Source organism: Thunnus maccoyii, chromosome 1 (assembly GCF_910596095.1).
Source record: "Thunnus maccoyii chromosome 1, fThuMac1.1, whole genome shotgun sequence".
NCBI classification, from domain to species: Eukaryota; Metazoa; Chordata; class Actinopteri; order Scombriformes; family Scombridae; genus Thunnus; species Thunnus maccoyii.
The window spans coordinates 8,229,759-8,253,152 of NC_056533.1; the positions used below are offsets into that span (position 1 = coordinate 8,229,759).

At 40.1% G+C, this 23,394-nt stretch overlaps 1 protein-coding gene across 2 annotated transcripts in view; it reads left to right on the plus strand.

Moving 5' to 3' along the window:
- The window catches only part of itfg1 (integrin alpha FG-GAP repeat containing 1), a 149,392-nt gene that overhangs the window by 3,799 nt on the left and 122,199 nt on the right, over positions 1 to 23,394 (plus strand). For both annotated transcript variants that reach the window (XM_042427998.1, XM_042428083.1), the window contains exons 5-7: positions 360 to 437; positions 564 to 658; positions 23,253 to 23,302. In XM_042427998.1, the coding sequence (XP_042283932.1) occupies positions 360 to 437; positions 564 to 658; positions 23,253 to 23,302 (223 nt within the window). The remainder of the gene's footprint in view (positions 1 to 359; positions 438 to 563; positions 659 to 23,252; positions 23,303 to 23,394) is intronic.

A 23,394-nucleotide genomic window follows, 5' to 3' on the forward strand; every position in this document is an offset into this window, starting at 1 on the left:
ATTCTTGATGCCAGTGTACTATACTGCACACTCACTCACCAGTTGATTAGGCACACAATCAAATAAAAACTACTAACATTTATTATCATATTCTGCACCCCTTGTTTGTTTTTAATGGAGGTGGATATAATATTTCCTCATATTACCTCAATGAAATGTAGTCCAATACAGCACCACCACTGACTTTGGTCTCAAAAATGACTATAGATGGTGGATCTCCACCTTTCTGACAGTGTCAAATGAACATGCTAAGAAACTATTTCAGGATTAGTTTGTACATAAACATAAACCGTTGACTCAGTGTAAATTTTAATCAAGTGTATTGATTTAATTTCAATTTTAAAAAAATCTTCCCACAGTTTCAATGGAGACATGATCCCAGATATTTTTGGAGTCACCGACGTGTCAACCGCTGAAGTCTGCTATCTCACCAACAGGTAATTTAATCATTCTCAAAGTCACTTACAAACATGTGTATTTCTAAAGCTGTCATACCTAGAGTTACTCTCTAAAAGGTTGAGCTTTGAATTCCGCTGTTGCCTTGTGGTTTTTCTCTCCTCTAGAAATCCAGTGTGGCAGAATGCACTGACTTCGCCTGTCAACATGCGCATCCCTCATTCTAACGCTTTCATTGACCTCAACAAGGACTTCACCGCTGGTGAGTCAGTGATGTTTAAGCAATGTCTAACCATGAGAAACAAATGTAAAATGCTTTGTTTTTTGTTTTTTTTGAGAGCACACAGCATACTGTTCATGGACGCTGTGCTCAACCCCACACACCAGTGTTATCAGATAAAAGCCCTTGCATTTCTAAATATAGGAACATTTATATTTTAAGCTGTCACAAAACCTTATTCAGATTGACAAACTGTCCGTTTCAAAAACCTACATCTCTTTCTACTTGTTTACAGCTGATTCCATTGGTGATCAATGGAATCTGGGTGATTATGTGTGAAAAAATAATTACAGACAGGTGAATTAGAGGTTTAAACTGGATCATGTGACACTAGAAATTGAGTGAAGTGCTGTTTTTACACTTGGATTATATGACAGACTTTCTTTAAAAAATCCAGAAAACAAATCAGAATTCCTGTTTAATCCCTATATTCTGCTAGATGAGGGCAGGATTTAATGGAAGTCTTTGGAAGTGTTGTCTTTTTTTTGTCGCAGGCTGATCATTCTCTGAAGTCTTGAGCCAGTTTGTTAGATAAGCAAGCTTAGCTGTTTGTTTAGCTTTACAAATTCCCCATACCATTGAAAAGGCAAAGCTCTTATAAAAGTTATAAAATAATCAATTTTCTACATTATGGAAACAAGGTAAGTATACAGACTGTGCTGTAATTAGATAATACCTAAATGTAACTCCACATTGTGTCATTGATTCATTACAACTAGCCTAAGTCCTGAATTCCCACCAGGTATTTTTATGTTGTGGCTTATTCCTCCACTGTGGGCTTTCAGTGTTTCCCTACATGGATCAATAATTGTTATTAATGTGTTAGGAAAGACCCAGGTATAAAACAAGATACATACAATCAAATTCTGTATCAAGATACAAGAAACTAAAATGGAACATAGAGAACCAGTGCTGAAATGACAAATCCTTTGGGGTGTCAGTGCTGGGAGGCAGTTTTTAAAAAGGGGTGTAATTCTGCACATTTAATTACATGCTGTCCTCTAAGGACTGGCATGCTGTTGGCATAATTGGTATTTTTGTTCATACATGTCTTCTCTCAAGAGCTATACACCAGAAGGACTCAAGTATACGTGTATTCCTTTATAATCAGTTCGGCTTTATAGTACTCCCATCAGTTCTGAACTTGAACGGTGCGCCCGTATCCACACAGATACTCTGCCAACACCAGCGTCAGTGGACAGTCATGATGTGGTGTTATGAGTAAGGCTCATAGCTGTAATCGCAGACACACCACAGTACTCACATTGGTTTGACGTCTAGCTGGATGTACATGTACTGTATAGTCCTTTGAAATACGTTGAGACAAAGTGTGCACACCAAATAACAGATAATAATAGATAACACTTTATCTGGAGGTAACTCCTGGAATGCATTAAAATGTTGCAGCATCAAAGTCAGAGGACCCAACTGGTCAACTGACTCACTCAAGTTGTATTGTCCTCTTTCCTGTTTGGTGTTTAAGTCATGAAGTCATAACTTTTTTTTTAAATTTCTGCTCTTCCATCCTGAAAACAGTGGTATATATTCATATTATTAATTTTTTATTTAAATGAAAAATCTGTCCATTTAGCTGTGTTTATTTAGGTTATTGAAAACTTTGTGAAAATTGGTGGAAAAATGACTCTGTGCAAAAACATAATTACATAATACAGCATGTAAAACAGGATTACCAAATTTTCCCAATGCCTGGTTAATGAATTCTCTCCAGACCAATGCTGACCTCTATTCTTGCTTTCAACACTTCTCAAAATCTCATAGGATTCAGAGATAGTGTAGTTGTAAACTGGAAATCCACAGATATTGCTTCCTGAAGTGTTTTCCACAAAGTTTCTCCTGAGATAAGTCCAGGACCCAGACAAGACACCATAACATATATTTAATGTCAGCAATTTTCAAGTTGACTAAGAGAGAAAGGAATTGCCATTTTCTTCACCAGTGAATGGAGAAATCGCCCCTTTCTTGTTTTACAGCATCTCGCTCCTGTCCCTTTGCCCACTAAGTGTAGCGCTGTCACTTAGACTTATGTGAGGACTCTTTTTCCCTCTGGAAACTAATCCTCATGTTTAAGGTAATCAGAAAGGATTTAGTCGTGTCATACTCACTGCAGGTATCTTTTTGTGCTGTGTGGTTTTACTCCAAGGGCTGTCACAGTTTAACCAGAGCAGATATTAATTCATATTTAATCTGTTTATGGATTAGGAGAAAGTCAATAAATTCTCACTTTTTGTGCCTGACTTAAAGAAATCCTGGTTGCAATATATTGGTGTATATTATTGATATTAAAAATGTAAAGTTTATTTTTTATAGTTTGATATTTTAGGTTTGTTTTAGTACAGATTAGATTGTGTTTTGGATTGAGTATGCTGCAGCACATCATTAAGTCAGAGTGATGGCTTACTAGTGAGCCCGTCCTTCACCCTCTTGGCTCTGCACAGCTTGTCTATGCTGTAGAAAGCCACCTCTTACATCCTTTCCAGTACCCATGTGTGAACACACACAGACACAAAAGGGCAGTGATCATTAAATCCATGTGACTTCTTAAGAGTGTTCAGCTGCGTTCAGATTGCTGTGGGTGAATGTGCTGTATTGAGCAGAGGAGGAGAACCAGCGGAGATAAAAAAAAAACAAAAAAAACCCTGCTGTACATCTGGTGGATGTCAGACTCTTTGGCTGCCACTGTCTGTGGGGGCATACAGATGGAGGGAGAGAAAGAAATGTAAGCAGGAAGTAATGGAAAAATAAAGCTGAGTCAGAGGAGAGTTTGGATGAATGGATCGAAAGAAATGATGGTAGGAGAGATAAAAGGGCAGAGGGAGGGTAGGAAGGCCATGGGTGAGTCTTCAGCATGGCTCAGTGCACTGTCTGCTGTGACCACCTGCTCCTCTAAGCGGTACCAGCTGGACCATCACAGTGTGGCTTAAGCAGGGAGAGACTGAGTTTTGAAGACAATCTGGGTCCGGCTAGTTAGCCAGTACAAAATAAATCACAGTTGGAAGCTTATGACTTTTCAACTGCCACTGAACAAATAAATAATAAAGAGTGTGACCAGTCATGTTTTCATGATGAAAGGTTGGAAGAAAAGAGACAGATTTAAAAAATATCAATGGAGGGTGAAGATCTGATCATGAGTGACAAACAGTTAAGGGCCAACAATGGAAAATGCCTGATTACCCCCAGATTTGAACTGGGAATGTTGAATTGAAGAGCAGTGATAGGTCAACAGATGTCAAGGGTGTAGTGGTAGAATAGGGGATGAAGAGTTCAGAGATATAAGCTGGTGTCAGTCCATGCAGAGCTTTAAAAACCAAATAGAAGAATCCTGAAATCGATATTGTATTCCACTGGTAACCAGTGAAGAGAGGCCAGTTCAGGAGTCATGTTGTTCTCTGCTCCAGTGAGGAGTCTCGCCGCTCCATTTTGAATCAGCTGCAGGCAAGATAAGGCTGACTGGCTGATTCCTACATAGAGAGAATTGTAATAGTTAAGACAAGAGGAAATAAAAGAATGTACTATGGTCTCCAAATCCTTAACATTTGAGTTGATTTGCTTATCATATTTTAACCCAGAATCAAAGAAAATGTGTAGGAGTTTACATTCAGTGTTAGAGGTCCGAGGGTTTTTATTGTGGTGTTAGAGTATTCTGCAGGGCCGAAGATCAGGACCTCCGTCTTTCTCTGATTTAGCTGTAAGAAGCTTTTTGACATCCAGGATTTTACATTGTCAGTGCAGCTCAGCAGGGGTTTCAGCAGGAGATACACCTGGGTATCGTCTGCATAACAATAATAAGTGATATTATATTTTACCAAAATTTACCAAAGGTTTTTGCAGCACCTCTAGCTGCATAATTTCATCTCTCATAGCAAGTAAAGACGCCTTAAAATTGTGCAATAATAATTTGTATAAGATGAAGGTATGGATGCTCATTCATCTTAATTACAACACTCAGAGTTGAGTTACTGTGGTGAATGAGTGTGAAACAGTTGCAAATGCAAATTGCATAAATAAGGAAGAATGACAAAGTTAAGAAAACTTATAAAATAGATTTCACAGAGCTCTCATGTAGCATGTTGGTCCTTTCACTAGTGGGGAATTACAAGTCTTAATGTAGCCCATCTTGATGTGCATGTCTGAAATTACTGTAGAGGGAAGGGGCCTATTATACTATTCAAAAGTAAATCACAAGACAAAGTGCACAAAAACACATTTAGACAATCATCAGTTATTAATATTTATGGAATGCCATTAAGGGGCAGTTTTAGAGGCAGTCTTTCATTTGGACATTTCACCTCTTACAATTTTTATCAAGGTTTTGATGTTGGGAAGCCCTCAGTGTCCCCTCTATCACCTACTGGTCTAGTAATACAGTGAGGTATTTTGTTAGTGTGGTCCAAGGAGGATGAGAGGTGTTTCAGGGCCGTGTCACGACTCCAATCTCAGTCCAATGTCATAGCTGTAAACAGTCCCATGGTAGTGTATTGGCTGACCCCACTATGTCCACACTGCCAGCGAAAAAAAGTCTGGAATTGTTTCCTGGCCGGTGTCAGGGCCTCATTTAGCCCGTTTATTGGACTCTCCAGCCAACTAACCTGGCGGCGACATACTGCATATGGCTCGTAATCTCTTTTGTTACAATCGTCCTTCTCCAGCCAGTGTCTAACAGCACCGCATTCATAACAGCTTTGTGTTCATGCTCTTTTGTTTCCCAGTTATTTTCTCTTTGTCCTCGCACACTGGGGGATTTCAGGTCTCTTTAAGGCAGTTGTATTTTTTCCCAGCTCATTCTATGACATTTGTACTTCAGTAGATAATACATTCAAGTGTCAGGAGTCAAGAGATTAAAGAAAGACGGGACAAACACATATCTGCTGGGATTGTCCTCAGTGAGAGTAAATCATGCCTTCAACATTTTGGCCTAACTGCCTCAAGCTGGTCTAAGAGTTAGCACTTGAGCACATTGTTACCATGAAACACGTTGTTTGTATAGTTTAATACTAAACTTTTCTTTGCACCACAAAAGAAAGATATCATTAAGCACTGAACAGGCTTTGTTGCTGTTCTGTTCTGGTTACTGCTCACCACAGTGACAGCTATGTAATTAGGAGGAAAACAGCTTTTGCAGGACAGCCAGGGGGTTCAGCTTCATACAGTAGATGGCTGATGTGAGCAGGTGCTTCAGTAGCCCCCAAAGCCTCTGTAATCATCAAAGCCAAATGACCATAGGAGGTGTTCTTATCATTTAAATGGTATACACCGGGAGAATTTGCCTGTATTAGATCAGTTTCCAGTACAGGATCACAGTAACCCACAGGGGCCATATCACATCATGTCAATTCAGAAAGAGCACCGGTTGGCAGGAAGTTATCAGAAGCGCGATAAGAACTTGTTTGAGGGAAAAGGTAATAATTGCAAATTATTGATGCCATTTTGGGCAAAACATGCACAAAGACAGCAATACTGGCATAAGAATCCATTGCTAGGCAACGGGCATGGCAATGGTCTGTGCAGCATCCAATTAAACTTGCTCTTTGTCGAAGTGGCTTGTTGATTGACTAATGATGTGGTGGTGGTGAGGGAAAGAGAACAGATTTGCCATCTAACAAGGATGGCCAAGAAGAAGAATTGATTATACAGGGATTAAGTTTACATTTGGTTGATAGAGTGAGGCATTTTTAATAGTAGTTTTAGTAATCGGGGCACTATCACAGAGAGGTATATACCCAGTGAGGTTATGTGTTATACCACAGGAATTATAGATAATGATAATGGAAATCTAATAGTAATAGTAATTGTAGAAGTTATAGTTGTCTGACAAAAAATAAAACATACCTGCGAAGATTTTAGGTGATCAACTGTTGGCCGCCCTGATTTGTGGAAGCGTTTGATTATAGGCCAGGTAATTTTGAAAAGTTCTCTTCATTATACCAAAATGTATCCACTTCTGTGAGTGTTTCTGAAAAGCTCATATTTCAGGGGAATAAAATGTTGGCTTCATGTGAATAGAAGGCCAAGAAAATAAATAATAATTTGGGCTTATTTTCAAATATCTTCACATTCACTAGTCTTTACATTCCTTCTCTACTAGAACAGACGAGAACATCCCCCCTTGCTAAACCCTCAGCACCCACAGCAACTTGAAGCCTTCATCTACATTAATGCATCAGTTGCATTCACTGCTGTTGCTCACGTTCTAATTTCCCCATTTTATAGAGATTTGGAGTGAGCTCACAGGCATGTTAGGAGCGCCTGGTGCGATGCGCCAGCCCTTTGAGGTGTGTCGTTTGTAGCATCTCCGCCTCCAGGAAAACTGGTGCAGCTCCAAACGGGCAAAAGAGACGCTGTGTTTATTTTGGTAAGCATGGGTGTTTTTACAGATAAATGAATAATAGGAATAAATGAGGCAGAGCATTGCTTCTCTGATACGCACAGCACTGCGACCATAGCCTGAGGTTATACTGTCTCTCCACGTTCTGTCCCAAAATAAATTCCTTTATAAAGAAGACTAGATGGACATGTACAAAGGGCGATTCTGGAAATAGCTGTATTGATGTGAGTCACTTCTGTTTCATTTTCAACAACCCACACTCAGGTATTTTGAAGAAATAAATCTTCTTTGATTTTATCAATATCACCCTGCCCTTCCAATCACATGCATGATCATACATTTTTTAAGCTGTTTATGGATGTCAATGTCCATCTGTTGGTCAGTCAATCGGTCCACTACTTTGGTTCAGAATGAAATATTGGAACAACTATTGGTTGGATTGCCAGAAAAAAATTGTACTGACATTCATGGTCCTCAGAGGAGGAAACCTGCTGACTTTGGTGATCCACTGACTTTTCCTGTAACACCACCATGACGTTGACATGTGTGGTTTTGATTGAAATATCTCCAACTATTGGATGCTGCAATGAAACTTGGCAAAGACATTCATGTCCCCCTAAGGATGAACTGTATTAACTCGTGTGACCCCTTAACTTCGCATCTCGTGCCATCATCAGGTCAAAATTTTAATTGGTTCAATACTTTGGTTTATGGCCAAATACCTTCAATTCTAGTGACCTTCCCAGAAACCTTAGCTGTACTTTGTGTTTAGTGATATTAGGCAAATGTTAGCCTGCTAACACGCTAAGTTGAGATGATTACCATGGTAAACATCAAAACTGCTAAGCATCAACATATTAACATTGACACTACGAACATGTTAGCTTTCTTGCATTTTAGCATTCATCTCACTGCTGTACCTAAGTAGAGCCTCACAAAGTTGCTAGCGTAGCTGTAGACTCTTAGTCCTATTACGGTATTGTTGGTATTGTTTGCCTTTACTAGCTAGTTAAGAGCAACAGAAGATATGATGAGTGAAACAGTGCAGATAAAGCTCCCTGGTTGAATTTAAACTTAAGGATATTTTGGTCACTTGGTTTGTTCGTATTCATCGTAGACTCCCAGTGCTCCAGGGATGCCATTCTTTAGGTTTTAACTAAGGCACAAACATAGTTATATTGATGGATACTACACGTTTATATCAGCACGTTTTGGTGCAAAGCTAAGTGTTTATTTACATCAGTCTTAATATGGTGTGTGCCCTCTGTAAATTTAATTAGTTTACACAAATAGAGACACAGAGACACATCACTATATTCAGCGCTACTACAATGCACCTCGCTCTTGATGTTGGCACACTGCACTGATGGGTATACACAGACAATATATTCGTTCCGGTTCGTAAATCAATGAGCTTTCCTATGCTTGTTACAGTATTTCCGTGAGCAGTTTCTATTTACAAACATACACACATGTGTAGGATAAAGAAAGTCTTGTGAGCAAAATAGGATGGAAAGTGTGTGTGTATGAGAAGGTTCGGCCATAATCCTTCCCATAGCTACTGCACCTACGTTGTTCCCTGTAATGGTTTTAGGAGATTATTTCTTCCGGGAATAGCATTGCTCCATTCTGCGCTGGTGTGTTTTGCCATGTTTGTGAATGAGCCGTTTTGATAGATCGGGGTGGAAGTCGCACCGTGTGGAGTAGGGCTACATATTGGCTTAGAGATGGATTTGTTCTGCAGAGCTTTTCACTTTGTTCCTGGCCTGGATTCTGCATTTTATCTGAACGTGCGTGCGTGCATGCATGTGTGTTTGTGTGTGTGTGTGTGTGTGTGTGTGTGTGTGTGTGGTGGTGGTGATGCGGGGGAGGGTGGGGGGTGTGTTCATGTGACTGTGTGCACATCAATCAGGGTGTGAGGTACAGTTTACTGATGTTCCTGTGCATATATTAGTCGTGCATATATGCATATCGGAGGCGACATCAGTGTGTAAGCGGTACGTACTTAAACAAATGAATGTGCTTGTGGTATCGGGTGTGTATATTCAGATAAACCAGTGTGGTTGCCATGACATTGACAGACAGCAATCGTTCTTTATTGAAAGTGTTGTGGCAAAGTTACTAAGCCAGCCATGTTGTAGCCTCTGGGAACAAATCTGTTAGAGAAAAGCATCTTTGAAAGAAACCTTTCAACCCTCTCAGCCTCTGCCAGACATTTTAGCAGAGAGGGAGAACTTGACATATTGTCATATTTCACTGCATTAGCAAGTGAAGTGTATGTGATGACACAGCTTACCCTGACTGTTCCGACAAGGTAGCAGTACAAATTTATTTTTTTAAAGGTTTCTTCTTCTCCTCTCGACGCTATAGTAAATCGTCTTTGTGGGCTTTGGGCAAGTTTTGAAAAGCTCGTTTCACAGTCCGCTGGTTCCTTGCTAGCAGAGGGACAGGGCCACATATCAATGGATGTGGCCAGTGAAGATTTGGCTCCACATCCCACACAGTCCCCTCTGTCCCTCACCTCTGAAAGGGACACTCTGACAATGTGCATTTAGCTATACATTTTAAGAAACATACTGAAATGCATGTCCAGTCAAGTGAAGGAACATTACAAAAATAAAATCAATACTAAATTTCAGCAATACAGAGAAGATAATAAATTCATTCATTTAATGTGCTTTTTACTTGTTTTACTTTTACTTTTTACTCATATTGGAGGGGACAATGTCACCCTCATCAAACCATTTTTTATTGGTTGCCTTTGTTTTAGAATTGTTAGAAAGGTTTTATTGATTACTTTTAAGGCTTTGCGTGGCCTGGTTTCCAGTTATTTTTCTTATTTTTTTATTTCTTATGAGCCTGAGGTCTTCAGGCAGAAACCTCCAAGCTATTCCTGTATGATTGTGAAAGGCTAAAGGTGAGCAAGCTTTTCCTGTCAGGACTCTACAGCTTTGGAATGACCTTCCCGAGGCTCTCAGCCTCACAGTATCGGTGTCATATTTTAGATCTCTTCCTAAAACATACTGTAGCTGTAATGTAGAGGTCTCCACAGGTTGCCCTAGCCTACAGGTACAATTTGGGTTCCTTTTTCAAGGCTGCAAGGGACCTACTGGCTGTCACACTGTAACGCTCAGTCATGGTGAAGGCTTGATAGCTTCCTTTTCGCATGCCATAGCTCACCATATTTTTTCCATTTAGTGTTTCAACTTAGAATTATTATTATTTACTTTACCAGTCTGTCCATTTGTCTTATGAAGCACTTTGTTTGTTACTGTTTGAAAAGACATTTTACTCCATCACCAGACATCACTAAGAGTCCCTTAAGGAGTATATTTCCCTTGTTAGCATTGCTATTTTGCCAAGTTTTACACAGGGCTGAAATACTATTGAGGTTTGCTGGAGGGCAGCCTCTTTCTCATAGTCTGATAAGTGTCAAAGAACGGACATAACCAACTTTAACTAAATATCACTGCTGGAGCAGGACAAAACTTGAGTATGCTCTCTTTAAAAACGAGTGTGTCTACTGCAAGGACATGTAGCATTGAAGAAGTTGAATAGATGATGCCAATGAGATGAATCTTCATAGGTCATATTATGTCAACCAAATGTCACATTTTTTGTATCAGCAATAGTGGTAACTGAAAGATTTTTAAAGATTTGGCATTTGCTTGTTTGGATGAACCAAGGATTTAGGCTAACGATGTGACTGTGTACCCAGCCTGCATCAGTTTCTACACATTATATGTTGTTTTCCTTTTCCTAATGTTAAAACAGGCAGTAGATATCAGTATACTGCACTGCATATTTGCAGACTAACCTTATCACCTTGCGTCTCTCTGCTCTCCACACTGTGAGTGCAGCAACCCTCTCAATGTCTGTTGGAGGCAAAGTATCTGTTTCACTGGTGACGGCTGTGACATTTCCTTCAGAATGCCAGAGGCCCTCCCCCTGTCCAGCTGAGGCATGGATCAGTCTGAGGGTTAAAGACGAAGGGAGCAAATCGATGCAAACAGACGAACACAGAGGGCTTGACTGATAGGCTGCAGGATGGCTTATAGCAGGAGTACAGACAAATATACGCAGGACGCACAAACACAAGAAACAAGCGAGTGCACACACACACACTTACTGCTTTCATCCTTCTCATTTTGCCTCATTACTGTCAGCCTTATTCAAACACACACACACACACACACACACACACACACACACACACACACACACACACACAACGTGGACATTTGTCTCCCAACCCCCATGAGATCAGTCAGCATGGCGGCCTTCTTTGAGCCCATCTCCCCAACAACCCCCAAGGGGGTACAGCACACTGTGTGTCTTCACGTGTCTACGTGTGTGTTTGTGCCTTTGTATGTGTGTGTATTTACGTCCTTCTGACAGCCAACGGGGGATAGGAGTCACAGCTTGTTTGCTGAGTAACAGGCTAACAAATAACCTGCTCAGGGGCATTAGACACACAGAGAAAGGAGAGGATCAGCTCTGTCCATCTGTCTGTCTCTCCTTTTCTTTTTATCACTGTATCACACTGTCTGTCTACCTTTCTTTCTCTTTACCCATCTTCCTGTAGGTTCCTCTTGTCTTACACTCATACTTTTGGCCCAAACACCACTTTTTGCTCCCGCACCAACACACACTCAGACATGTACACAACCATAATGGCTTGGAGCACGGTGATGATGAGTGAGACAACAGCACACATGCACAAACACACAAAGCATATCGGGCGCTAATGCAGCAGCCGCGGCGCTGGCTGTCAGTTCCACTCTGCACTGCAGCCTGGATAAACCACTGTTACTGCTGCTTCAAGGCCTTTTACAGGTGTAAGGAGAGCAGCATAATACTGATGCTGCTGTTACTGTTGTTGCTGTCCTCAGACTCCCCTTCTAGACTAAAGAAAGGATGGACAGGGACTGGATTTTGGAGTGTTTGGATGAGGAAAGTATCAGGGAAAAGAAAGGAGAAAAATGAATGATGTCTCCATCATCAGGATTTTCCTCCTCTATTTGACTAACAATGTCATGTTCTGGCGTTTCCAAACTGAATAGACAGTGGGGTTGCATTGTTAGTTTATTCACCTATATATTATGTATGATATCTGAGACATTGCTGATTGGATTTTCAAAATTTGCAGTAATCCAGAGGAGTGATTCAGCTCCCCACTGTGTTCTGGCAAATTACACAGAACAGCACAGTTACTACAATCATTGTTTAAAGAGAAGAAAAATAAAGGTAGCATGCTTGTTACTGTTTGTGACAGAGAGGGTTGATTATATTTACTGTTTTCTTTAATGCATACAACTTGTTTGACCAGAAGTTCCTTTTTTCTCTCTCTAGTTTTAGATGTAGGGTTAAGTACCTCGCTCAAACAGTCCTGAGTCCTTCCATACTTGCTAAAGCCTCAGAAATGCTCACTTAAATGATCACATGGCCACCCTTGCCACTCTGTGACACAGTGCGAAGAAGCAGGTGAAGAGAAGGACGAAGAGAATCAAGGAAGAGAGACGAGTTCAGTTATGAAAGGAGTCATGCGGTCATCCAATTCCAATATACAGTCCCGGCACCATCCAGCACAGCGCAATCAATAATCGTGGCTTTCTCCACTAGCGGTCATGTCCTTTCTCATCTTTGCAACAGTCTTCACACTTCTGCTACCATACAACTACTCCAGAGCCATTCAGCATACAGCATATAATGTATCTTGTAGAAAGAGATTTAAAAACGGTGTTTATATATATATGTATGTATGTTTGTATGTGTAGATATAGGCCTCGGCTTACTTACTGACCTGACTTTTATTGTGAATCAACGTTGAGGCCTCACCGAGCCCTGACACCTCCATAAAAACGCACCAGCACTTTTAATAAGCTGCTAATTGGAAGCTTGCAAGCACAGGCTGGCAGAATAAAATGACTACTCATTTTAGTGAACATTGATGAGGCTCGCGGTTGCCGCAAAGCTGAAGGCAAAGGACGCACGGAAAGGAGAGTGTGGGTGGGTTAGTACGGTGTAGTAGGTATGAGTGTATGTGTGTGTGTGTGTTTGTGTGTGTGTACTTGCAGTGTTGGGCGTGAGAGTAACAGGCGACTGGTGTGAACAGAGTAATTAGCTACAACTCTACACACCATCTCTCCCCCCACGCGCCCCCCTCGCTGTTCTGCTCTTTTAGCCAATTTGAGTGTGCAGCATTATTGTTCTTTAATAATCTGTTTCTCTGTGGAAGAGAGAAAAAAACAATACTGTGGAGGACTGGTCTTTTTTCAGTTAGTTAATCCCTACAGTGAGGGAAAAAATCATACCATTTTCAGCTGCACTTTCGATTTAATGCATTGAAAATCGCCCAGAAAAAATGAAATGTGTCACATTTTTGGAATGTTTGTCGGGATTTCTAATGAGAAACTGAAATGATGTTTAATGAAAGATTTCTTCCTGCACTCAAAAGACTGACTAAGTATGAGGTATATTCACATGTCATTGCCATTTTTTTGTCTCTGCTATAAGATTGTAATTGATGATACAATCTTGGTTTTCTTTTCTGTTGACAAGCCTTATTGATGTACTGTATCTAGTGTATAATATCTAGTGTTGGTCCACCTGGCAGGTTCCAATCCTGTGGTTTTGCTTGTGTGGCTGCTGCTTAGTTTACATTTCCCTTATGATTTGTGCCTCTAATGTGCTCATCCATTTGTGCCGAGTCACAAACCTGCGACAGTTCTCAGCTCACTGTACTTCGGAGTCATACACCCTCTTGATCCACAGCAATGATGCTAGTGTCCTGGTCTGCAGAGTATTGCAGATAAGCAGGTACGTGTGTGCATGTGAAAGAGAGAGAGAAACAGATAGAGGGAAAGGTGATAGTGAGACAAAGCAAGAAGATAACAACCTCCAGCTGTCTATTCTCCTCAATGTCAGAGTTCTCCTTCTCTGCCGAGGCTTAGCACCCGCCTAGCATCACCCTATCTGTTTATACAGAGGCTAATAGGAAGCCTGGTCTTTATCCCCACACTGCGGCTCAACATAATGGAATAGAGAGACATAATGCTGCTCGAGTCAAACAGTCAGTGGAGGCCTTTAAATTGCTTCCAATCCCCTTAACAAATCTGATGGAGAGGCTATGAATAACTCAAGGACCGCTCATCTCCCCATGCTCTGCTTCTCTTCTTCTCTTCTTTTCTCTTTTTTCTCTTCTCCTCCCTCTTCTTTTCTCTCTTCTCTTCTCTCTTTTTCACTCTTTTCTTCTCTCTTCTTTTCTTTTCTCTTCTTTTTTCTCCTCCTCTCACCCGCCTCTCTAGAGAAGCGAAAGAGAATTCTAGACCTGAGTATCAACTTGGATACTTTACTCCTCTTTTTTAATTAGGAAGTGCCTGCTTACTGTTGTATGCAAAAGTTTGGGCACTTGACAAATAACATATATTGGTGATTTTTTTTTTTAATTGAAAAGATGTAAACACAGCCTCTCTAGGATATGGAACATAAAACATTTTTCAGCAAACATTAATGCATAAACACATTGAACAAAAGTTTGGGCATCCTAAGAGTTCTGGAGTCTCAGATTCTTTTTACAAGGTGTCAGTCTTTAATCAGCCCGTTAGGCCTGAGGCATTTCAACAATTATCATTAGGAAATGTCAGTTGGTGCCAGTTTCAAAGCTTTACAAATACTCTGACTCTTCAAACTTTGTGTGAAAGGTCAGCAACCTTGGGTTCCCCTAAGCAGCTCTGTAAGACTAAAATGAAAGATATTGATGCCCATAATGCAGGGGAAGGCTACAAGAAGATAATAAAATGTTGTCAGCTTGCAGTTTCCACACTGAGAAATGTAATTAAGAGGTGGCAGTTTAGGGCAACTGTGGAGGTCGAGATGATATCTTGAAGACCAAGAAAAGTCTTGGAGAGAACTCCTTGTATGCTGGTCAGAAAGGCAAATTAAAACCCCCATTTGACTGCAAAAAACCTGCAGGAAGATTTAGCAGACTCAAGAGTGGTGGTGCAAAGTTCCACTGTGCAGCGATGCTTGCACAAACAAGACCTTCATGGAAGAGTCAGTTGAAGAAAACCTTACCTGCTTCCTCATCATAAAATCCAACGTCAGAAGTATGCAACGGAACATCTACAGAAGACTTATGTGTTTTAGAAACAAGTGCTGTGGACTGATGAAGTTAAAATAGAACTTTTGGGCCACAATCAGCAAAGGTATGTTTGGAGACAAAAAGGAGCAGCATTTCATGAAAAGAACACCTTGCCAACTGTTCAGCATGGGGCTGGATCCATCGTGCTTTGGGGTTGTGTTGCAGCCAGTAGTACAGGAAACATTGCACAGGTGGAGGGAAGAAAGTATTCCACTAAATAGCAGCAAATTCTCGAAGCAAACATCCCACCGTCTGTAAAAAAGCTGAAGCAGAAAAGAGGATGGCCTCTACAACAGAATAATGATCCTGAACATAACTCAAAATCCATTGTGGACTACCTCAAGAGACGCAAGCTGAAGATTTTGGAACGGCTCTCACAGTCCCCTGACTGAAACATAATTGAAAATCTGTGGGTAGATCTTAAAAGAGCTGTGCATGCAGGACTGCCCAAGAATATTGCAGAACTAGAAGCCTTTTGCAAGGAAGAATGGGAGAAAATCCCAAATACAAGAATTGAAAGACATTTATCTGGCTGCAAAAAGTGTTTGCAAGCTGTGATATCTGCCAGAGGGGGTGTTACTAAGTACTGACTATGTAGGATGCCCAAACTTTTGCACATACCACAATGATGTTTTTATTTTATTTTTTTAATTTTTGCTCAGTTTATGACATAAAAAGTATCTACGCATTTATGTTTTCTGATATTCCATATCCTAGAGAGGCTGTGTTTACATATTTTCAATTAAAAAATCACCAAAATATTTTATTTGTCAAGGGGTGCTCAAACTTTTGCATACAACTGTATTTTTACTAGATTGATCTTTTACAATTCCAGTTTAATTCTAGTTTGAAGATTGACACAAACATCTCGTGCCTGCAGCAAAACCAAGTCTTATGATAAAAATGTGTGGGGGGTTAAAAAAAGTTTCTCCAAGAATTTTAATTTTCCTCCTGAATGGATACAGAGAACACAGAATTGACTCCATGAGGTGAGATGACTTGTTGAAATGACTGCCTGGTGGAGAGTGCCCTTCAAGTTTAATTTCCCATTTCGAAATGTTATTTTGCCTTCCTGTCACACTACTTTTACAAGTTACTTCCTTCATTCTGTCCTCTTTATTGCATATTGTCTTAGCATCATTTAAATCTTCCTATAGTCCATTAAGATTGATAGAGCAGATGGAGTGGGTGCCAAAATATTAGAGTCTGGTGTTTTAATTTACATCAGAAGCCCTCAGTACCAAGAGAAGAAAAACACAACTGGAAATATGTCTTCTATAAGGTTCTGGGAGATTGCAGGACCACTCACTGTTGTAGATATTAAAGTCTCACTGCACACCAACTTTAAAGTTAGAGTTATGATTTGTTTTCGCTCACTGATGAGCAAACCTTATGTGGCTGGATGAGTATGTCTTGTCTCCAAAACACTCTTTTATCTCATATTGAAATAAAGAATCACTTCTAGTGATCTGGTGTGTTTTGAAATTTTAACTTTGAGTGGAGGAAAGTATATCAGTGTCAATACATAGGTTATACTTTTATGTTAATAACTAAGGCCCCTTTCATAGCCACCACATTTGGTCCAGACTTTCGGACTTGTCAGTTTGAAAAAATGCCAAAATTACAGGTGTGAAACCTCCCCTGGACTACGGTCCAGACCAAACAGCCGAACCTTGGTCCAACAAAAAGCGGTGGTCGGGGTCCGGATCAAACTTAATCATGGTTCAATTAGTTTCTAGTGTGAAAACATTTTTTGGATGGTTTGGACTTTCCAACCAATTACAGGAATTTCCAGCAGGCAAAGGAAAAAGGAAAAATGAGCTGCAGTAACACATGGAGAGAGGAGGAGACCGAGTTTTTAATTGAAATATGGTCCAACTAAATCATAAAAAGGCAACTGGAAAAAACTCATAAAAATGCCGACACTTTCCAGGTATTTTCAAAGTGGGTGAGAGAGAGAGGATATGAGAGGATGGGAGAGCAATGCTACCTGAAGATAAAGAAACTGAAAAAGCATCACCAATGAGAAGGACAAATTTCCTTTTTATGACATGAATAATAATACAATAATATTGTTATAGTGGCAACGAACTGAATCTCTTAAATCAATTTTTCTGCATTAATTCAAATGGCGACAGAAGGCTACCCGCCGAACTGACAAGATATCAATGTCATATGCACGCCCGTGTACAAGCCAATCAATGTCAAGTATAGGAAGACGTTGTCAACATCAACAGGTGATGACAACAGGATGTAGGTATGTCATGTTAAGTTCTTCAGTGTGCTGCATAATTGCAATGTGAAACCAAAACTAACCGGATCAAATGTATACAATGTAACAAAAACATGAGCCTTGATTCAGGTGTAAAAAGGCCCAAAGACAATATTTCTTTTGAAATTATTCAGACCCTTCCTTTCAACAGTCTGTGTTATAGCTTTTCCGGCTTTCCCGGCTCTTTCAGTGTTATGGTTCACCTTCACAGTTCTCATAGTGTCGTTTTTCGGCCTCAACAGGCAGGCAGTTACAAATCTCTAAATACCCACTGTACACTACCTGCCCATCACCAAATAGCAGACAGACAATGTAGGTGACTAGCTGGTGAACATAGTGGAATATTTAGTAGCTTAATAGCCGATATTTCACATAGATGTTGGTGGAGACCAAAACCACAGCTAAAAGGAGAGTGAATATTGGACTTAGATCATCAGATGGCTAGAAACATGACTCCCAATGAATGCTAATATTGCTCTGTCTCTTCTGTATGTGTAAATAACTGTTGGTTAACCTAAAAGGTAAGAAAGTTATCTGTTATTTCAGGTTTAAAGCCTCTTTTTGTTGTTTATTATATTTTATTATGAAATTCATTATTGCACTAACTTGCATGTGGTTGCAAATGGTTAAATCCCAATGAGGTACATTACATGATATGGTGCCTAAATGCATCCAACAATCAGTAAACACCTGCCTTACCAGTTCATATCATGCTCATCTAATGGAAACAGCATAGAGCCAATCAAACCCACCACAGCATGCTGGTATTTGTCCAAACAGAAACAGCACAGAGGCCTCCAGTACCTCCCCAGTTCTTCAGCATGCTGGTCTGAGCTACAGTTTACCTTGTTGTGCTGTTTGTTTTAATATACTTGAGCTGTGACAGTCGCTGCTCTTAATACCCTGTTATTAGCAACCGACACACTTTCAATTATTCTGTTAGCGTGAAAGGACTGGCTGATTGTAGATGATTGGATGGATCACAACCCGACGACAAAGAAATTCACATGCGGATGCACACACAGACATTTAAATAATGTGCTGAAACCAGCCATGCAGTGTGGGGGCGGATGTACGTGTGTTTATGCAGGCTGCTCATCATGTATTCGTACGTGTGGGTGTGACAGTGTGCTTTTTGAAGTGTCATTTGTAGGGAAGAGACAATTTAACATAACTGACAAATCTGAGAGAGTGCGCGAGAGCAGAGGAACGCGGAAGAAATAATCAAGTGATTATAGATTGCCTCTTTTGCAATTAAGAGATCTGCATTTTCTTTTCTAGTGATTTGTTTTGTAAGCCTGTTTTGTTTTGTTTTTTTTTTTGTATTCACATGCATGTTGAAAACTGGATGGCCCTCTAGCATCTTGTATCACTCTCTCTTTCTCAGTCTCACTTCCTGTCTCTCTCACTGTGTGTTTTTTGATGCCTAGTGTAGCCGTTGCTCCAGCCTTCACAGTAAGCATGTCTTTAATTATCTGGCGACATGACATACCACTTAGAGTTCTGAATCCCTGTTGCTGTTACGCAACCCCACCCGCCCACACACAAACACATTTATATACCTCAATTATGTATGCATCTTTCCTGAGTGGTGGAGTATGACAGCTCTATTAGCTTGTGCCTTGAATGTGTGTATGTGCTCATAGTGCAGAGTGCCAGATCGGTTGTGGCGTTTGAATCGTTTTAGGTCTGGATGTCTGTAGTTTGCTTATTGTTAACCTAAAGATGCTATATTAAACTGAATGTATGAGACCGTATCCAGGACAAATGTAACAGCTGCGCAGTAGAAGAAGCTTGAGATTAAGTCTTGTAGCAGGACTGTAAATCCAGGTTGAGACCCAGTATTATGTGTTTGAAATTCTTAAGTGATTCTGTGAGATGAAAGTCGTGAAAGCAATATTGTAAACATCACCACATCAACAGCATTAAGTTGTAAATAAAAATCTTGACAGCAGACAAAAAGCTTAACATTAAATGAGAGAGCAAAGAAACCAAAAACAAAGAATCTATGATAGAAAAAGAGAAAATGCACAGACTGTTTAATAGTGAGAACACAGAGAATTATGGACAATGAGTAAAAGTATGTCTTATAAAATGTATTTGCATGAAGACACTGTGTTGAAAGGTTTTCTAATGAGACTGCAATAATCAAAATAGCACCAACTGAGGATTTCATAGGGGGTTTAACACTCAGAGATATTGCCAAGCAGTAGTCCAAATCACACTTTCAAAATAATCAATCCAGTTTTAAATTCAAACCTAATTCACATGGCCAATTCACAAGAGGCTGGCAGTTGCATTTTAGAATAATTACAGTATGCATATACTCCTAAAATCATACAAATAAATACAATCATGTCAAAGGAAAATTTTGGAGGAAATATTCAGGCCAATGAAGCCTGTTTACAGCAGCACTCCTACTCTTCTTTTTCTTCTGAGCCACTGATTGATGGGATTAGCAGGCTTTGATGGTCGTGTTGGTCAGCAACAATCATACAGGTCTAAAAGGATTACTGGAAGGTTGTCATGATACTGGGACAGGCACAGTGCCTGTTTGATGTCACCAGTGTGACCGCACAATCACCTCTTCAAAAGGTCCTGTGCATGTGACCTTCACTTTGGCAGTTGTCCTGAAATGCTGGCATTTCTGTTGTCTTTTCTATTACTGTTGTACAATTGTTACAACTTCCATATTAAGAAAAGTTTAAAAAGGTTGGATATACAGAACCATTCAGAAGTTTGGACACACTTTCTCAGTCAGGTGAATGGGGAGGTGTGCCCAAACTTTTGATTGGTACTCTATATTTCAAAGTTAGAATTCCCTATATGTTGACTTATCTAAAAGATTTTAATGACTGAAAAAGTGTTCAGAAAAACAGGTAAGAGTAATAAAAATAGAAATAGAAGTGTATTAGTATCCAAGCAGCATGTACACTGAATACAAAGTAGGGTAAGACACATGAGCATCTTGATTACACACTGGACTTTCACTTAAGATCTATTCTGTTTGATTCCTCTCTGCTCTGTTTTGTACTGTTCCTCTTTATTATATCTGTTTTAACTTGAACGAGTCCCTAAAAGCCCTTTGGAGGCCCAGTATAAGTCTCTAGAACAGTAAAAAGTGTTTAAGTTAGTGATGGTGGCAGCAGTAAGGTTTACATTGCTAGCTAGCTAGCTCTTTATGAGACTGTGTAGAATACTTTCTGGCATCTACTGTGAATAGGTGAAAGGAGAGTGGAGAAGGACAGTGCACTGAAGAGGATAATGTCAGAAGGATCAAATTAAGATTACCTTATTGCTCAAAGGGAATTGGCTTTTCTGTCTGTCCATATTCCTCTTGACACACACATGAAACTGTATTCCCTCCCAGGACAGATCACTGCAGGGTCACCTGTGGTGTGATGGCAAAGAAGAAATCAGGTCGAAGTTTAGAGTTGTCTTCAATATGCAATAGAACAAGTTTCTAATTGGACTGACATTTACTGTAGTAACACATTGGAAGAAGAGAAATTAGCGCAGAAAAGAGTTTGGCAGCAGTAAACTTGGGGAAAGAGAGAAGAGGCACATAGTGAGATTAGCAGCAAAGAGGGGAAGTGCCCCCACAGCGAGAATGTTAAGTGTTTACAAGATGACGATCTCTCCGCTCCTCCGACTACCCCATGCCTCTCTCACTGACACACCGCCATCGCACCTAATCAGCCAATCACGGCTGGATTCTGTCTAAGAGGCCTGATTGGCTGATTAACCAAGCTCATCAACACAACACCCGCTGAGACTAAAACGCACACGGTAACATGAGCAAGTACATACACACTACGTGCAAATTACTGAGTGTGCCCTGTAGTGTGTGTGCACATATGCATAATCTATGTATGCATTTGTTATCTTCTTTGCATTTGTGAAAGATTTTAAATCTGTGTGGGCACCATGTATGTCCACAAAGTTTGAAAGATTAAAAGTTGAACTGTTTTACCACCTTAAGCATCAAAAAAGTGGTTAAACTTTGTTTCTAAGTCTTCAGTATTATTTCAGATGGCTGTGTGCACATGTGGGTAGTGGTGGGTAGGTGGGGGTTGGGGGTGGTAGTAAGAAAGAAAATGATTTTTTTGGAATTAGTTTTACACAGCTGCGCAGTCGTTGGGTTAACATAAATAAATACCATCATTTCCAGTAGTGAGTAAACACAAATGCACAGAGCTTAAAATGACATTTTTGGAAGTATAATGATTTACATGTAATCTTTTAATTATCTAAGTATCTGGCAATCAAATCAAAAACATATACATTCTAATCTGTATCTGGTAATAATCTGTAGCATACAAACACCATCAAAACAATATTATTTACTGCAAGGACTGGGGGGGGGGGGGGGGGGGGGGTGTTAAAAATGATACCTACCTCAGACTCCCTTACATGGCTGACAAGATGTCCTTGGTAAGTACAGCTCTCCAAGAGAAAGTGCTTCCCCTCAGCTGAGTTTTTCCTCAATTGTGGGGCTGACTGCAGTTGAATCCTGTGATAACATTTCAGAGCACATCTGTGAGAGTACAGGGGCTGGCTCAGATTGGTATGTTCAAAAAGGACATATAGTCATTGAGGTTGAGAAAAATTCATTTATGTGTTTTTAAAAAAAAAATCTATTATATATTTAATTGTTTTCACTTTAGTAAGGAACTATGCTGCGGCATTTTGAAGTGGACACGGTCTGCAGTGGCCTCTGCAACTGAACACTGGTTACATACAGGATTACTATAATAGCCTCTATCATTACACACAACCTTCTTTCTTCCTGTCATTATTGCTCCACCCTTTCTTCCCTTCATTCATACCCCCGTTCCATTATCATTCCTATTTTCCTATGCAGAGCACGGCAATGTATGCAGTACAGCAGGGCCCTACGGCAGATCAATGCCAATATTTATTTCATGTCCTATTACAGGGGCAGAACTGCAGTCCAGAGAATGCAGTGATGAAAGTAAATGTCCTCTCCCAGAGAGGCACAGAGAAACCGCATTAGAAGTGCAGCCTGCAGCCTGAGCTTCGAGAGCGAGGAATATGAGTACAAGCTCAGGTTATAGGATTCCAATACAGCAAGCTACAAGCATTACCAGGGGGTGAGGCCTCCAGAAAGTGAAAGTGAGCAGGTGAAATCCTGTTGCTTTCAGTGAGAGATTCAAACCAAAATCCTTTTTCCTGCTCTTCAACAGTTCTTCTTCTACTGCCTAGACAAGCCACATTTATCTTTATCACTTTGGAAATCCCACCTACTGTATGTTGAACTACTACAGCCCATCAATTTCACAGTTAAAAGGAATGGTTAGAATATATTAAAGTAGGCAATATCCAAGTGTTGAAATATTATACATATAAGTTGCCACACTTTTTTTTTTTCATGTTTATTTATGCCAGTAAGCTGTATGAATGTTAACATGATCATGTTTGAATAGTCCTGATATTTACAAGTATCCTCTCTACATTATGCATCATTTGGACAGCACAGAGTATTATAATGCCAATTCTCAGTAGAAGTTTGACAGAGACTGAGCATTATTTCTTTTTTAGTCATTGTCAAGGAGATGTATAAATAAAGCAAAATTAGTTGTCCAAGCAATTGCTTTATTGACCTGTTGTTCTTTGTACGTGATCAATTCATTAAGTCCATATAGGTGCAAAGACTCACAGCTACAGTGCAGTTTACATTTCTATTGCTGTCATTCCCTCTCATCCGCAGCATTTTGAACATTGAAGATCAATAGTCACTGCTCCGTGTTTGATTATAATTGCCTGACTTAACCAGCCTCCATTCTGTCTCTCTCAGATTTATTCCTGACAACCGATGGGTCGAAGTTTGAGACGTGGATCAGCAAGGTAATGAGCTTTTTTGGACTTGTCTGACTTCTGTTTCCTTGTCCCAGTTTTACTTTTCGTATTGTTGAGCGAGTCACTTCACTGCTTTATAC